At 42.5% G+C, this 18,581-nt stretch overlaps 1 protein-coding gene across 2 annotated transcripts in view; it reads left to right on the top strand.

The window, feature by feature from the left end:
* The window catches only part of LOC115109180 (ankyrin repeat domain-containing protein 13C), a 66,409-nt gene extending 47,846 nt beyond the window's left edge, over positions 1–18,563 (top strand). For both annotated transcript variants that reach the window (XM_029633835.2, XM_029633834.2), the window contains exons 7-13: positions 1,614–1,758; positions 1,950–2,081; positions 5,832–5,993; positions 15,438–15,517; positions 16,235–16,333; positions 16,711–16,811; positions 16,952–18,563. In XM_029633835.2, coding sequence (XP_029489695.1) covers positions 1,614–1,758; positions 1,950–2,081; positions 5,832–5,993; positions 15,438–15,517; positions 16,235–16,333; positions 16,711–16,811; positions 16,952–17,082 — 850 coding nt within the window. In that variant the 3' untranslated portion in view covers positions 17,083–18,563. The remainder of the gene's footprint in view (positions 1–1,613; positions 1,759–1,949; positions 2,082–5,831; positions 5,994–15,437; positions 15,518–16,234; positions 16,334–16,710; positions 16,812–16,951) is intronic.
* Positions 18,564–18,581: the final 18 nt, after the last annotated feature.

Raw genomic sequence — 18,581 nt, 5'->3', positions numbered from 1 at the left:
CAACTATGACAGACAAAATCAGGAAAAAAAATCCAGAAGATCACATTGTAGGATTTTTAATGAATTTATTTGCAAATTATGGTGGAAAATAAGTATTTGGTCACCTACAAACAAGCAAGATTTCTGCCTCTCACAGACATGTAACTTCTTCTTTAAGAGGCTCTTCTGTCCTCCACTCGTTACCTGTATTAATGGCACCTGTTTGAACTTGTTATCAGTATAAAAGACACCTGTCCACAACCTCAAACAGTCACACTCCAAACTCCACTATGGCCAAGACCAAAGAGCTGTCAAAGGACACCAGAAACAGAATTGTAGACGTGCACCAGGCTGGGAAGACTGAATCTGCAATAGGTAAGCAGCTTGGTTTGAAGAAATCAACTGTGGGAGCAATTATTAGGAAATGGAAGACATACAAGACCACTGATAATCTCCCTCGGTCTGGGGCTCCACGCAAGATCTCACCCCGTGGGGTCAAAATGATCACAAGAACGGTGAGCAAAAATTCCAGAACCACACGGGGGGACCTAGTGAATGATCTGCAGAGAGCTGGGACCAAAGTAACAAAGCCTACCATCAGTAACACACTACGCTGCCAGGGACTCAAATCCTGCAGTGCCAGACGTGTCCCCCTGCTTAAGCCAGTACATGTCCAGGCCCGTCTGAAGTTTGCTAGAGATGTCATATGGTCAGATGAAACCAAAATATAACTTTTTGGTAAAAACTCAACTCATCATGTTTGGAGGACAAAGAATGCTGAGTTGCATCCAAAGAACATCATACCTACTGTGGAGCAGTAGGTGGAAACATCATGCTTTGGGGCTGTTTTTCTGCAAAGGGACCAGGATGACTGATCCGTGTAAAGGAAAGAATGAATGGGGCCATGTATTGTGAGATTTTGAGTGAAAACCTCCTTCCATCAGCAAGGGCATTGAAGATGAAATGTGGCTGGGTCTTTCAGCATGACAATGATCCCAAAGACACCGCCTGGGCAACAGGAAGGAGTGGCTTCGTAAGAAGCATTTCAAGGTCCTGGAGTGGCCTAGCCAGTCTCCAGATCTCAACCCCATAGAAAATCATTGGAGGGAGTTGAAAGTCTGTGTTGCCCAGCAACAGCCCCAAAACATCACTGCTCTAGAGGAGATCTGCATGGAGGAATGGGCCAAAATACCAGCAACAGTGTGAAAACCTTGTGAAGACTTACAGAAAACATTTGACCTCTGTCATTGCCACCAAAGGGTATATAACAAAGTATTGAGATAAACTTTTGTTATTGACCAAATACTTATTTTCCACCATAATTTGCAAATAAATTAATTAAAATCCTACAATGTGATTTTCTGATTTTTTTTTTTTTCATTTTGTCTGTCATAGTTTAAGTGTAGCTATGATGAAAATGACAGGCCTCTCTCATCTTTTTAAGTGAGAGAACTTGCACAATTGGTGGCTGACTAAATACTTTTTTGCCCCACTGTTGATGTGAGTAATCATTAAGCATACGTATGAACTGGAGGCAATATGTGCTGCTTTAATGTGCTGATACTGGTGCTATTGACATTATATTGACCCATGAAGTGGTTTGAAATTCAACCTTTCTCTCTCTATGGTCATAGACTGGACACCACTCTCATAGACTTCACAGATATGAAGTGCCAACGTGGTGACCTCAGCTTCATCTTCAATGGCGACGCCATCCCCTCGGAGTCCTTTGTGGTGCTGGACAATGAACAGAAGGTGTACCAACGGATACACCACGAGGTGAGACACGACTTGATGCTGAAGTTGTTGTTTTTGCACTTCTAGCTAATGTCCCTGACAGTTTTTTATTCCACCTTTAAAAACGGGGCACCTAGCTTCTGAACTCTGTGAGCCCTGTTTTTGTGAAGTGTGTGTGTGTGCAGAAGGCTTCTACCTGCTTACCAACGTGGCGGTGGCTCCTTGTGTTCCAGGAGTCAGAGATGGAGACAGAGGAAGAGGTGGACATCCTTATGAGCAGCGATGTTTACTCGGCCACTCTCTCCACCAAGTCCATCACCTTCTCCAGAGCCCAGACTGGCTGGCTGTTCCGAGAGGACAAAACGGTTGATTTATACATCTCTGTCTCTCTCTGTCAAATCCTAAAATGTATCTTTCTCAGAATTAGGGCAGTGGCGATCATTATATTTTGTCAGTCGGTGATTGTCAAGCAAATAACTGCCGGTCTCACTGTAATTGACCGTTAATTAACAAACATATTTAGCATCTCCTGACTTCTATGCATAACCTACAAGCCACTGATGTAGACCTTTGGAACGTTTACATTTTAAAAAGTCTAATGAATCAATTTAATATAGCCTACACATCACAATAAATGCATTATTTATTTTGGACAGGTCTAAAGAAACATGAAGAACATGTAGTCTATTTCAGAAGAACAGAATAGCATACTCTGACTTGTCCTTATGTTTGGACCTGATCTGGCTATGCCATATGGCTGTGGGATACACTAGTTAATTTAGTAGACAAAGATTTGCTTTGAATTCCGTGGCATTATTTTATAGTGTGAAGAATACAATTGAACATAGCTGAATAAAATAGAAGGGATATTTTCTCCAAACGATTTCTGAGGGTGTGCGCACATGCGGCTATTTTGTGTTGAGCTGTTAACAAAGAAACAGGTCCTCCTATATGCTTAATTTTGAGTTATTCATGCAACTTTAGTTGTGATACAAACGTTGGGCAACATTGTTTTATACATTCTAGGGCTGACGATTTGAAAAAAGTTGCATGAACGGCATGCGATTTGCTTTGTTTCTTCCGCAGGCTGCACACACTTCATCAGTCTCTCATTCACAATTTGACAAGCACTTAATAATGCCTCAAATTACCCGCCAGCGTCCCTCTTGTGTGGCCGTAACGCACCCTAAAAAAAATCCATGCCTTTTGTGGCCAGTGGCCGTTGTGCCCTTGGGCTGAATATAATAATTATAATTCCCTTATCCCGGCTGCTAATCGTGTGCTCGCGCACATGGTTCTCTCAGATGGCTCAATTCTTATTAGCTAATGCCTGTCACGTGATCGGGTCCTTCTCACAGGCATCGCCGCTCTGAAGTAAGATAAAAGTGAAGACCGACACATCACCGGCGTACTTTTTATCGAATTCCGAGGCGCATATTGAAGATGTTAAAAGAACTGTCCACGTTTAGTTTTTGTCAGCCAACAAGCCGACTAGGCCTAATGAACATCAAAAGCACAAGCCTATGTCAATCTATTATCCCCCAAAGTACAAAAGTTGACCAATTCTATTGGCCAATTCAATTCTTGTCCTTCTGTGCGAGAAATAAATATTCCAAACATAGTCGAACAGTTGTGGGATGTGATAGATCCCAAATGAATACAACCACTTGCATCAAAAACACTTTTAAAACAATGAGGTTGATGCAACAGATCAGAGCGTTTAGTTTAAAAAGTTGATAAACTATTATGCTATTTCTTCACATTATAAGCACAGCAATGCACACACTTGCAGTAGGCTATAAGTGTGAATGTTCCAAAATGTAATAAATTAGCGGGTGAAAAACTGTGATTATGCATGTAATGCTTTTATTATTAAGGTGCATTTATATGGTGAGAATGATCTTCCCTAAACTTGAAATTCACGCGCCGCTTATGTATGTCAGTTAGGCTCTACACCCCTTGTAAAGCGGATTAACCTGTTGCTTCTACTCGGGACGCTTGCGTCCCAACTAGAGCTCTGGAAATGCAAATGCGCTACGCTAAATGCTAATAGTATTAGTTAAAACTCAAAAGTTCATTAAAATACACATGCAGGGTATCGAATTAAAGCTACACTCGTTGTGAATCCAGGCAACAAGTCAGATTTTTAAAATGCTTTTCGGCGAAAGCATGAGAAGCTATTATCTGATAGCATGCAACACCCCAAAAGACCCACAGGGGACGTAAACAAAATAATTAGCATTTTGGCGTTACACAAACCGCACAATAAAATAGAAAACATTCATTACCTTTCACCATCTTCTTTGTTGGCACTCCTAGATGTCCCATAAACACTATTTGGGTCTTTATTTCGATTAAATCGGTCCATATAAAGCCTAGATATCGTTATATGTAGACTGTGTGATAAACGAAAAAAACATAGTTTCAAAACGTAACGTCATTTTTTAAAATTCAAAAAGTCGACGATAAACTTTCACAAAACACTTCGAAATACGTTTGTAATGCAACTTTAGGTATTAGTAAACGTTAATAAGCGATAAAATTCATCAGGAGGCGATGTAAAGATCATTAGCTGTCCGTCTGGAAAAATGTCCGGCTAGAAACTCAACGAAAATATCCGGTCCTAGACCATAGGAGATACGGTGCCCTGCATGTGTTTGACCAAGAAAAAACTCGAAGGGAAATGACAAGACTCTAGACACCGTGTGGAAGCTGTAGGTACTGCAACCTCAGTCAATTAATTGTGGTTCACCTTTATCAATGGGTTCAAGTAGCGCATGGATATATTTTCCCATTTTCAGTGATCAGTTTTTCCTGTGCTTTTCGATGTAAATGCCGTTCTGGTAAAGCCACAGCAGTGATTTAACCAGTTTTTTAAACGTCTGAGTGTTTTCTATCCACACAGACTAAGCAAATGCATATACTATATTCCTGGCATGAGTAGCAGGGCGCTGAAATGTTGCGCGATTTTTAACAGAATGTTCAAAAAAGTAGAGGGTCGACTTAAGAGGTTAATGTGCTTAATTTTAGGAAGTTATTTGGCCACTTTAGTTGTGATGCAAACCTTATCAAAACACATAGACCTATTAGCTAGGCTACATGAGGTATGCTATTATGATTTGGAAAAGTCGAGAGAAAAAAAGGCCTGCACTGTTTCATGCCTTACTGCACACAAGCTGGGCATCATTCACAAGTGATAGTATATCATTCACAACTGATGATATTGTCACCCATCAGACTATTCTTAATTTATTATTGTCTTTACATATGCTAAATAATATGTGTGTGAAATTAGTTTTGATTTAGAATGGACCGTTATCACGCATTGATCTGGGAACAGGGGCAGGGCAAAAAAATACATGTCATCTATGCACTTGAATAGCGAATGGAGTACACTTTTCCTATGGTTCATTTTCATGCCAGCCAACTAGGTTATACTCCTGTTGTAAAGCAAAGCAATGTGCCTAATATTAGGAAAGTTGATAAATTAATATAGTAGGCCTAGCCTATTGAAAGCTGATAGGATCCTCCTCTTTAATAGAGACCATCAAAACTCTATTTTCTAACACAATTGCATAGCCTATTGAAATGTTGCGCAACATGAGCTCATGGGCTCTCATGAAGTGTTTGATTTAGATTTTCGATTGCATTTGCATTGGTGTCAGGGTGATTAAAGGGACAATAGACTCCTGAGTACCAGGCAGTTAGAACATTTGGTGGGCTACTAATGACCATTAGCAGCATCAGAGCTTGGAGAAGCCTAGTTACCATGACTAAACGGTCATGTGAAATTTGACTGAGGTCATGACTCGTGACCGCCGGTGTGGCGGTAATACAGTCACCATAACAGCCCTAATCAGTGTGCCCTCTGCTACTCTACAGTACACTCTTGTTATTCAATGCAGTACAGGACACCCGTGTCCTTTTCACATTTCCTGTGCTATACCTCCCCTCAACAAAGTTTCAAAGGAAACAGAGTAACCAACACATAGAGGATGTGTTTGATAAACATCTGGGGAGAGCTATTATTATTGGGTTATTGCTGTTTGTCCTTTGAGGTGTATTGAAGGGAAATTGGTGACCAAGTTTTTTTTTCATGTCCTTTGTCGCTCCAGGAGCGTGTGGGGAATTTCCTGGCAGATTTCTACTCTGTGAACGGGCTGGTGCTGGAGTCACGGAAGCGTCGGGAGCACCTGACCGAGGAGGACATCCTGAGGAACAAGGCCATCATGGAGAGCCTGAGCAAAGGAGGGAACCTCATTGAGCAGAACTACGAGGTGAGCTCCGCCTTGAGGCCCTCTAGTTTCAGAGTACGGGTACATTGTACTTGGGTTCAGTCTTTGTCTAGTTCAGCAGTGGGACCTCCCAAGTTGGGGATTTTGGCTGAAGTTCTATGCTGGGGCCTCTAACTGGAATTCTGCTGGAGTCGACTGGTATCATGTCACCTGTTATGGTTGTGAGCTGGGCGCGGTGTGCAAAGTGAAGATACTGTTTGCTTGCACCTTCAGCATAACTGCGAGTCCAGTCCTGAAACTCTCCTCTCCCGCTGGACCCTTGGGGTAGGCCCTCTCAGACCCTACTACTTGCCACCCTTATATCCCTCCCCTACAGGATCTCCTCTCACTTCCAGTCACCTGTACCAAAACATGTCAATGAGACATGGACCACAAAAGGGTCATATCTTTTCACTTAGCATATGGCTAATTTGCTGTAAAACACGTCTGCGTGGTTTATTTGGAAATACTTCAATTGGACTACTCGCTCCTCTTGGGTTTCTTTATAGTTGTATTTGTTTTGCACATACTGTCTGTCAGAATGAAAATGTCCCTTCTAAACCTCATTTGTGGCATTCTGCCAGGGGAGAACGACTGCCCCCTCTCATTGAAGACACGGAAGTTCAAGGTCGACCGCAGTACTGGAGGTATTGTTAGCAGAAAGTCGGATCCCCCATTATAGTGAATGGAAATTGCTTCTAATACACCAGATGTACAGTGCATTCGGAAAGTGTTCAGACCCCTTCACTTTTTCCACATTTTGTTACGTTACAGCCTTATTCTAAAATGGATTAAATAAAAACATTTCCTCATCAATCTACACAGAATTCCCCATAATAAGAAAGTGAAAACAGCTTTTTAGAAACTTTTGCAAATGTATAAAAAACAAACAGAAATACCTTATTTACATAAGTATTCAGATCCTTTGCTATGACACTTGAAATTGAGCTCAGTTGCACCCTGTTTCCATTGATCACTCTTGAGATGTTTCTACAACTTAATTGACCTGAAAATACCTGTGCAGCAACATTCCCCATCCAACCTGACAGAGCTTGAGAGTATCTGCAGAAAAGAATGAGAGAAACTCCCCAAATACAGGTGTGCCAAGCTTGTAGCATCATACCCAAGAAGACTCGAAGCTGTAATCGCTGCCAAAGGTGCTTCAACAAAGTACTGAGTAAAAGGTCAGAATACTTATATAAATATAATATTTCAGTTGCAAACAATTCTAAAAACCTGTTTTTTCTTTGTCATTATGGGGTATTTTAGAATAAGGCTGTAACGTAACAAAATGTGCAACAGGTGAAGGGGTCTGAATACTTTCCGAATGCACCATATGTCCTTGAACCAATTATTTCAAAATCGCACATTAGAAAAATTTACAAGGATAATTTAGTTGCTAATGGCAGCCTGCTTTACCCTGGTCGGCCTTCAACTTGAGTTACTCAATGAGAGTGGGCAGCATTGAACTAGCCTGCAACGTTACTTCCTAGAGTACCTCAAACTGCACACGTTATATCTCCATAAGACGCCATCTTAACAGACTTCTTTTGGTTTCAATGCGCTATTGAGTCTTCACATAGGAATGAATGGTGTCACATGATCGATGGCTTTGTCCATTCATATCATTGCATTTGACCCCCCCTTCTTCCACCCTTGAGCATGTATACCAGGCACCCCCTTCTAGTGATGGAAGCTCAGAGCGGCACCTTATACACACCGTTCCAGTGCTTTCCCTCTATTTGGCCCTATAGATAATTTGCTTTGGGAGCCCCTCCACAAAGGGAAGTCATGGCCTCACTGTCACGAATGTCTTCGGGTGAAAGAGAGGAGGGCCAAAATTCAGCGTGATGATTGTCCATATTTAATAGGACACTTAAACAATGAACAAAAACAACAAACCGACAAAAATGAACGAAGACGAAACAGTCCCGTAACGTGAACACTAACACTGGAACAATCACCCACAAAATACCCAAAGTATATGGCTGCCTAAATATGGTTCCCAATCAGAGACAACGATAGACAGCTGCCTCTAACTGAGAACCAATCTAGGCAACCATAGACTTACAAAAACACCTAGATAGGAAACACCCCCATAAACATACAAAACCCTGAGACAAGACAAAACACATACATCACCCATGTCACACCCTGACCTAACTAAAATAACAAAGAAAACAAAGAATACTAAGGTCAGGGTGTGACACTCACAAAGCTCAATATATGCTTCTTGGCGGCTCTGTTGTTTTCGTTAGTTTTGTCCTGTCGTGAACTGGGTTTTGTGTTGTTGATGTGTCCTGTGGTATTTACTCCCTGTGGTATTGTTGTCCTTGTACTGTGGTGGTAAATGATTTCAAGCATTTTTAATCTGTTGTCCAATTCTTGTCAGCTCAGTATTGAATGGGAAAAACTCCTTACACAGTCCTTCGTGCTTCCATCCATGTTTGTAGAAGTGATTCCCTGCTCAGTGGAAACCGTTTTGCAGAAGTAGGTTGAGGGAAAAATAACATGCCGAGTCCGTCCCAGCACTGACGTTCTCCTCTGTTTACTCCGACGGTAGTGGCACAGCGGGTCAGCGCGGTGCCTGGGGGACACAGATAGCAGGGGGTTTAAAGCAGGGCTCTGTACTATTGACTAGGTGGATGGGGTCTAAAACCCTTGGTGCGACGGGGGGCACGGCTGACTGACTGGAGGCTGTGTGGACTCAACAACGGGGGTGGCGGGAGTCAAAGGCATGTGAGAATATCACAGTCACTCATAGTGATAGGTCAGAGTTTCAAATCAAATCAAATTGTATTTGTCACATACACATGGTTAGCAGATGTTAATGCGAGTGTAGCGAAATGCTTGCGCTTCTAGTTCCGACAATGCAGTAATAACCAACGAGTAATCTAGCTAACAATTCCAAAACTACTACCTTATACACACAAGTGTAAAGGGATAAAGAATATGTACATAAAGATATATGAATGAGTGATGGTACAGAGCGGCATAGGCAAGATGCAGTAGATGGTATTGAGTACAGTAGATACGTATACATATGAGATAAATAATGTAGGGTATGTAAACATTATATTAAGTAGCATTGTTTAAAGTGGCTAGTGATATATTCCCATTATTAAAGTGGCAGGAGTTGAGTCAGTGTGTTGGCAGCAGCCACTCAATGTTAGTGGTGGCTGTTTAACAGTCTGATGGCCTTGAGATAGAAGATGTTTTTCAGTCTCTCGGTCCCAGCTTTGATGCACCTGTACTGACCTCGCCTTCTGGATGATAGCGTGGTGAACAGGCAGTGGCTCGGGTGGTTGTTGTCCTTGATGATCTTTATGGCCTTCCTGTGACATCGGGTGGTGTAGGTGTCCTGGAGGGCAGGTAGTTTGCCCCCCGGTGATGCGTTGTGCAGACCTCACTACCCTCTGGAGAGCCTTACGGTTGTGGGCGGAGCAGTTGCCGTACCAGGCGGTGATACAGCCCGACAGGATGCTCTCGATTGTGCATCTGTAGAAGTGCTTTTGGTGACAAGCCGAATTTCTTCAGCCTCCTGAGGTTGAAGAGGCGCTGCTGCGCCTTCTTCACAATGCTGTCTGTGTGGGTGGACTAATTCAGTTTGTCTGTGATGTGTACGCCGAGGAACTTAAAACTTACTACCCTCTCCACTACTGTTCCATCGATGTGGATAAGGGGGTGTTCCCTCTGCTGTTTCCTGAAGTCCAAAATCATCTCCTTAGTTTTGTTGACATTGAGTGTGAGGTTATTTTCCTGACACCACACTCCGAGGGCCCTCACCTCCTCCCTGTAGGCCGTCTCGTCGTCGTTGGTAATCAAGCCTACAACTGTTGTGTCGTCCGCAAACTTGATGATTGAGTTGGAGGCGTGCGTGGCCACGCAGTCGTGGGTGAACAGGGAGTACAGGAGAGGGCTCAGAACGCACCCTTGTGGGGCCCCAGTGTTGAGAATCAGCGGGGTGGAGTTGTTGTTACCAACCCTCACCACCTGGGGGCGGCGAGCTTGATGACGAGTTTGGAGGGTACTATGGTGTTAAATGCTGAGCTGTAGTCGATGAACAGCATTCTCACATAGGTATTCCTCTTGTCCAGATGGGTTGGGCAGTGTGCAGTGTGGTTGAGATTGCATCGCCTGTGGACCTATTTGGGCGGTAAGCAAATTAAATTGGAGTGGGTCTAGGGTGTCAGGTAGGGGGGAGGTGATATGGTCCTTGACTAGTCTCTCAAAGCACTTCATGATGACGGAGGTGAGTGGCGGTAGTTGTTTAGCTCAGTTACCTTAGCTTTCTTGGGAACAGGAACAATGGTGGCCCTCTTGAAGCATGTGGGAACAGCAGACTGGGATAGGGATTGATTGAATATGTCCGTAAACACACCAGCCAGCTGGTCTGCGCATGCTCTGAGGACGCAGCTGGGATTGCCTTCTGGGCCTGCAGCCTTGCGAGGGTTAACACGTTTAAATGTTTTACTCACCTCGGCTGCAGTGAAGGAGAGTCCGCATGTGTTGGTTGCGGGCCGTGTCAGTGGCACTGTATTGTCCTCAAAGCGGGCAAAAAAGTTATTTTGTCTGCCTGGGAGCAAGGCATCCTGGTCCGTGACTGGGCTGGTTTTCTTCTTGTAGTCCGTGATTGACTGTAGACCCTGCCACATACCTCTTGTGTCTGAGCCGTTGAATTGCGATTCTACTTTGTCTCTATACTGACGCTTAGCTTGTTTGATTGCCTTGCGGAGGGAATAGCTACACTGTTTGTATTCGGTCATGTTTCACCTTGCCCTGATTAAAAGCAGTGGTTCGCAGTATCAGTTTCACACGAATGCTGCCATCAATCCACTGTTTCTGGTTTGGGAATGTTTTAATCGTTGCTATGGGAACGACATCTTCAACGCACATTCTAATGAACTCGCTCACCGAATCAGCGTATTCGTAAAATATTTAGCCCTTCTTACATCAGCTGATATCTCAGAGAGAGAGAGAGAGACTGACTGACTGAGTGGCCGGCCCCATCTGATGATACCCCCGAACAGGGACAAACAAGCAGGATATAACCCACTCACTTTGCCAAATCACAGCCCCCACACCACTAGAGGGAAATCTTCAACCACCAACTTACCATCCTGAGCCAAGGCCGAGTATAGCCCACAAAGATCTCCGCCACGGCACAACCCAAGGGGGTCGCCAACCCAGACAGGAAGACCACGTCAGTGACGCACCCCATCTAGGGACGGCATGGAAGAGCACCAGTAGGCCAGTGACTCAGCCCCTGTAATAGGGTTAGAGGCAGAGAATCCCAGTGGAGAGAGGGGAACCGGTGGTTCGTTGCTCCAGTGCCTTTCCGTTCACCTTCACACTCCTGGGCCAGACTACACTCAATAATAGGACCTACTGAAGAAATGAGTCTTCAATAAAGACAAAGGTTGAGACCGAGTCTGTCTCCCTCACATGGGTAGGCAGACCATTCAATAAAAAAGGAGCTCTGCAGGAGAAAGCCCTGCCTCCAGCTGTTTACTTAGAAATTCTAGTGCCAATTAGGAGGCCTGCGTCTTGTGACCGTAGCGTACGTGTAGGTATGTACGAGAGGACCAAATCGGGAAGATGGGTAGGAACAAGCCCATGTAATGCTTTGTAGGTTAGCAGTAAAACCTTGAAATCAGCCTTTGCCTTAACAGGAAGCCAGTGTAGGGAGGCTAGCACTGGAGTAATATGATACATTTTTTTGGTTCTAGTTAGGATTCTAACAGCCGTATTTATCAACTGAAGTTTATTTAGTGCTTTATCCAGGTATCCGGAAAGTAGAGCATTGCAGTAGTCTAACCTAGAAGTGACAAAAGCATGGATTAATTTTTCAGCATACTTTTAGGACAGAAAATGTCTGATTTTTGCAACGTTACGTAGATGGAAAAAAGCTGCCCTTGAAACAGTCTTGATATGTTCGTCAAAAGAGAGATCAGGGTCCAGAGTAATGTTGAGGTCCTTCACAGTTTTATTTGAGATGACTGGACAACCATCGAGATTAATTGTCAGATTCAACAGACAATCTGTTTGTTTCTTGGGACCTAGAACAAGCATCATTGTTTTGTCATAGTTTTAAAAGTAGAAAGTTTGCAGCCATCCACTTCCTTATGTCTGAAAACAAGGCTTCCAGTAAGGGCAATTTTGGGGCTTCACCATGTTTCAGCGACATGTACAGCTGTGTCATCCACAGTGAAAGTTAACATTATGTTTCCGAATGACATCACCACGAGGTAAAATATATAGTGAAAACAATAGTGGTCCTAAAACGGAGCCTTGAGGAACACCGAAATGTAAAGTTAATTTGTCAGAGGACAAACCATCCACAGAGACAAATTGATATCTTTCCAACAGATAAGATCTAAACCCGGCCAGAACTTGTCCGTGTAGACCAATTTGGGTTTCCAATCTCTCCAAAGAACGTGGTGATCGATGGTATCAAAAGCAGCACTAAGGTCTAGGAGCACGAGGATAGATGCAGAGTCTCGGTCTGACGCCATTAAAAGGTAATTTACCACCTTCACAAGTGCAGTCTCAGTGCTATGATGGGGTCTAAAACCAGACTGAAGCTTTTAGTATACGTTGTTTGTCTTCAGGAAGGCAGTGAGTTGCTGCGCAACAGCTTTTTCTAAAAATGTTGAGAGGAATGGGAGATTCGATATAGGCCGATAGTTTTTAATATTTTCTGGGTCAAGGTTTTGCTTTTTCAAGAGAGGCTTTATTACTGCCACTTGTCATGAGTTTGGTACACATCCGGTGGATAGGGAGCGGTTTATTATGTTCAACATAGGAGGGCCAAGCACAGGAAGCAGCTCTTTCAGTAGTTTAGTTGGAATAGGGTCCAGTATGCAGCTTGAACGTTTAGAGGCCATGATTATTTTCATCATTGTGTCGAGATATAGTCCTAAAACACTTGAGTGTCTCCCTTGATCCTAGGTCCTGGCAGAGTTGTGCAGACTCAGGACAACTGAGCTTTGGAGGAATACTCAGATTTAAAGAGGAGTCAGTCATTTACTTTCTAATGATCATGATCTTTTCCTCAAAGATGTTCATGAATTTATTACTGCTGAAGTGAAAGCCATCCTCTTTTGGGGAATTCTGCTTTTTAGTTAGATTTGCGACAGTATCAAAAAGAAAATTTGGATTGTTCTTATTTTCCTCAATTAAGTTGGAAAAATCGGATGATCGAAGCAGCAGTGAGGGCTCTTCGATACTGCACGGTACTGTCTTTCCAAGCTAGTCGGAAGACTTCCAGTTTGGTGTGGCGCCATTTCCGTTCCAATTTTCTGGAAGCTTGCTTCAGAACTCGGGTATTTTCTGTATACCAGGGAGCTAGTTTCTTATGACAAATGTTTTTAGTTTTTAGGAGTGCGACTGCATCTAGGGTATTGCGCAAGGTTAAATTGAGTTCCTCAGTTAGGTGGTTAACTGATTTGTGTCCTCTGACGTCCTTGGGTAGGCAGAGGGAGTCTGGAAGGGCATCAAGGAATCTTTGTGTTGTCTGAGAATTTATAGCACGACTTTTGATGATCCTTGGTTGGGGTCTGAGCAGATTATTTGTTGCGATTGAAAACGTAATAAAATGGTGGTCCGATAGTCCAGGATTATGAGGACAACATTTATTCCATGGAACAAAACTAGGTCCAGAGTATGACTGTGGCAGTGAGAAGGTCCGGAGAGCTGTTGGACAAAACCCACTGAGTCGATGATGGCTCCGAAAGCCTTTTGGAGTGGGTCTGTGGACTTTTGTGTCTGAAGCTGTGGACGATTGCGTCTGAATCTGGGCTTGCAGCACGGCTATCCTCTCCGCAAGGCGATCGTTCTCCTGTATATTATGAGTACAGGGACTGAAATAAGAAGGCATCATGTTAATGTTACTACTTAGCTTCGGCTGGTGGAGGTCCTGACAAACCACGTCCAGATAAAGCGTACGGAGCGAAAAAGTTGAATGAAAAAAATAAATAATGATGATTAAATAAATGGAGTCAGGTAAAAAATAAAATTATAAACTGTAATTAAAAGTAAAAACCGTAAAGTTGTCAGGTAGCAAAGTGAGGTTAGCAGCAAAACGCACAGCAGCACGTAAACAAGTCTGCAAGTTGTGACCGGAAATGAGCAAGGGGGCGGACTGTACTCCTGCTCTGACTATTGTGGAGCCAGGTGTGCTGACCTATGTGAGGTAGTATGCCTGTGTGTGTCCACAGAGATGATAACCTAAGGTCAAGGTGCTGTTGATAAGGCACGTGTCGAGAATTAACGACCCCTTTTCATTCATGCAGTATGTGTGCAGTTGTAAAATCATTGATTTGTTTTTACCACTGTTTTCATTCCCGCTCTCAGCATTAGTAATGCGCTTGGGCCCTCTAGTGACACGAATGTGGTTGAGAATTGTAGAACGAATTGTGCAGTAAAAAAGTTGACTTCATAAAGGTAAAAGAGGAGACTTGAGTTCCAGAAGTAAAAGTTTTAATACAGAGCTTTTCGGGGGACAGATGGTCATGTGACAATGCAGAGGCTTAAAAGGATGGTATAACAGCCCTTGTGGTCAACAGCAAATGGCAAAAAAAGCATGATGGCTAAAAGGCCTGATGGCTAAAAGGCCTGATGGCTAAAAGTACAAATAATTATTTTGAGTTACGAGATTATATAGTCATTCTGAATTACTTGTACATGCATCATTACAGACATTGGTTAATATGAAACGGGTGCATTTTACAGTTGGACAATGAGGAAGGAGTGTTGACTTTGTCATGTTGTCCAGTACAGAGTGAAATTCAGCAGCTTAAGCCAGTTCAAGTTTGGATTGTCATTGAGTTTAGGCCTCTGAAAATCCTGTGTGATCTGGGGCACAGAGAATGATGGAAGACACTTGTATACTTTAAGACCATGTTAAGTTAACTGTGAGTCACAGGAGGCTGCTGAGGGGAGGACGGCTCATAATAATGTCTGGATCGGAGCTAATGGAATGGTATCAAACACCTGGAAACCATGTGTTTGATGTGTTGATACCATTCCACCTATTCCACTCCAGTCATTACCACGAGCCCCTCCTCCTCAATTAAGGTGCCATCAACCTTCTGTGGTGTGAGTAATTAAGCTGGTTACTTATAATCTGATTGTAAGCAAAGATATGGTCCGCCCTCAACGATCGTCACTCCCGTCCTCAGCATCCTACATCTCATTTACTTCAGGTGGATACAGGTCAAATCTTACAAACAATTTAGAAAAAATTAAGTGTTTTCGAGAAAAGCATAAATAATAATGATTTATTTTTGAACTTTTAGTGGACAGTTTGTTTTGGCTGACCGTGTTTTTGTTTGTGTTCTTTGTAGTCCGTATGTTATCTAGGACTTTTTGTTTGACTTTGTTCTGTGTAGCTTTGTGTTGCCAGCTGTCTATTATTGCCAATCATTTGGGTTTCCATCTCTTTAGCCTGTGAGGCGACAGTCACTAACTGCACCTTCACCCAACACTATCTCCTGGGAGGAATATATCAACGCAGAGAACGGAAAGTATGTATGACAATTACTTTTTCACTTCTCACCACACTTCACAAGTTCTCTTTCACGCGCACTCTGACTCATTGTTAGTGTCATGTCTGTCTACATACAGGGTTAAATGAAGGACAGACAGATGGATCACTTATGCACAGTTGCGACAGGGAGGGTGGGTGGTTAGTTCTATTTCAAGCCAATCCTCTTACTTCATCAGTTAAAGCTGTGGAGAGCTGTTCTACTTTCTGTTGGAGAAACCTGACCCTTGAGCTGTCAAGTTCAGCTGTCTTGTTATTATGGCTTGATGTGGTTTCATTAGTTTCCACTAGCTTCCACAGTCAAAATTGGAAAAAATAAATAAATAATGTGTGGTCTTAATTTAAGGTTAGTGTTAGGCATAAGGTTAGCAGTGTGGTTAAGGTTAGGTTTAGACTTCAAATAATATTTTAAGAAGATAAATTGTAGAAATGGGCGGAGTTTGACTTTGAGGGTATAGGCGCTAGTGTTGACCGTTTCAGTAGCAAACGGCTACTGCTTCCCCCTTCAAATTATTTTTATTTTTAAATTGTGACATTTTTCTAGATGTCACTGAAGTGCAGAGCTTCTATACACTCCCTTCAGTCATTTCACTTTCAGGACCACAGTAAGACTTTCATCCTTTCTTTTCTTTCGAAAGTATTTACCTCATTTTCACCTCATTTTCTGACAGACATTCTCTCTCTCTTTCTCCTTCAGAGCGCCTCATCTAGGAAGAGAGCTGGTATGCAAGGAGAGCAAGAAAAATTTCAAAGCGACCGTAGCCATGAGTCAAGACTTCCCGCTGGGCATTGAATCGTAAGTCTTCTCTTCGATCTCCCCCAGACGACCTTTAAGTCTAGCCAGACAGCAGTAGTTGACAAATGGGATAATTTAACATTTTTAATAACATTTCATAAAAAATGTTCACAAAGTATTGATATCTGAGATTAAGCTTGTATGAAGTGAACCTAGTTTTTGCTTATTTGGGCTAAATAGGTTGATTGACATAAACTGCCTGATAGCCTCCTTTTTTTGGTGGTGTGCAGAGACCTCGTTCTCTCATTATTATTATCCCCATCACTAATTGAATGTGCCAGTGAATGTAGCCTGCAGTACTCTCTGGCATGAAGTGATGCATGAAATCTATTCTTCATTGAGTGAGAATGAAATACCTTTTTGTTTTTTATTTTCAGGTTATTAAACGTTCTGGAGGTGATAGCACCCTTCAAGCACTTTAATAAACTCAGAGAGTTTGTTCAAATGAAACTCCCTCCTGGTTTCCCTGTCAAGCTGGGTAAGTACTATGGTATACTGCTTTGTCGGTGGTAAACTTATTGTACAGTAAAAGAGATCCAGTTGGATGTATACTGACTGACTGATTATTTCCTGATGATGATGTTATAATATGTTTCCCTTTGTCCTTTCCCCACACAGATATCCCTGTCTTTCCAACCATTACGGCCACGGTGACTTTTCAAGAGTTCCGCTACGACGAGTTTGAGCAGTCCATCTTCACCATTCCCAATGAGTACAAAGAGGACTCCAGCCGCTTCCCTGACCTTTAACCCCTTCGGCTGGACACTGGAAAGTGGTCACCTATGAAAAGGCATTGATATTTCATCAAATTGTCGTAGGAGAACAAAAATAAATTGAATGTGTGAGATTTTAAATGGAAGTGAAAATATGTTGTGCATGTAATGTTTATAAAGGGATTATGCTTAACTGACCTGAAGTAAAGCACTGAATTCACTGTATGGGACATATGTGGAGAATAATAAATACTGTTCCACTGTAAACAAGTAGCTACTATCCAGAGCTTTGTTTGGAGTAGCGTCATTGAATGTTGGGCACTGTTTAGATGCACTACAGCCAGTCTGTACTGGGCTGAGCAGCAGAGATGGCGGACCTACTGCACCAGTCGATACTCAACCCTTTGGTACATCATCTGAAACACATCCACCTGGAAGCAATGATAGAAATGATAGGAATTTCAATTATACTAGAGCGGAGTTGTCTTATTCTACTTGACTGGCAGCAAGCGTGACATTAAGTTATTACAAGCCTTGTTTTCGTAATCTACCTAAACTATGTAACACTGTACACTTCAGTTAATGAAAATTAACCAGGTGTACATTTGAGATTACAAGTTATCTGTAGATGATTAAGTACGAAATGAAGTACAATGTAAATGAACTTTTTACAGGTATGAAAAACCAGGCCTTTCCCTGCGCAAGGTGTAAATACCTCTTTTATGATTGTATTTTTTATTTATTTTTGTTAATATGGGAGTAGAGGTCTTCTATGACAGGAAGAGTTTCAGAAGTTTTATGCAACGGTTAGTTATTTCTCCCATGAGGTCATTGGTTTGTATCGTGGTGGCAATGGATATTTTTGTACATCGAATATTGGGCTGGTGAAGGTCTCTCCAATTCTTAGGTCTGACAAAGACAAGTCTTAGTTGACATCTTCCCTTACATACCTATGTGTGAGCCAAGTGTACAAAGCACGGTGAGATCTTACATCCTTGAGTTTTGCAGTGTCCAAGGACTGGACTATTTGGCAGAGTTGCAGTTAGGATTTCAGGAGTGTTCATTTGTTTCAAGTCCTGTTTGCAAGAATGTTGCTCCTTAGTTGAGGAAAAGGTCAAATCCAACAAGCTCAACGATGCCTTTCTTCAGGAATGAAATGGGACTTCGCTGAAGTAGTGCTCATGTGGTTCTGCTGGGTGCAACAGGGTTCGCTGAGCTGGAGGGTGTTCAATTCAGCACCAGTAGACATGGCAGAATGCTTTCTACTCTAATTTTCTATTTACATTGATCAGTGGCCTATTGACAGAGCCAGTGTTTATCAAGCTTCCACATACCACTGGTTAGTGCTGCAAATGGAAGTGTGCTTTCTTCACTTGTGCTGAATGTTTTTACTTCTGACCCTGGCTTTAGCAGCCACGCCCTAATGTACACATGCATTTTCATGTCAGCAAGACCTTGTAAAAGCCTGCCACACTATTTTCATATGAAAAAGTACTCAAATAAAAAGTCTCAATGAACTTGTGTACCATTTGTTT

This window comes from Oncorhynchus nerka, linkage group LG25 (assembly GCF_034236695.1).
Source record: "Oncorhynchus nerka isolate Pitt River linkage group LG25, Oner_Uvic_2.0, whole genome shotgun sequence".
Lineage (NCBI taxonomy): Eukaryota > Metazoa > Chordata > Actinopteri > Salmoniformes > Salmonidae > Oncorhynchus > Oncorhynchus nerka.
The sequence above is the reverse complement of the archived record's forward strand: the minus strand, read 5'-3'. Positions and strand labels throughout refer to the sequence as shown.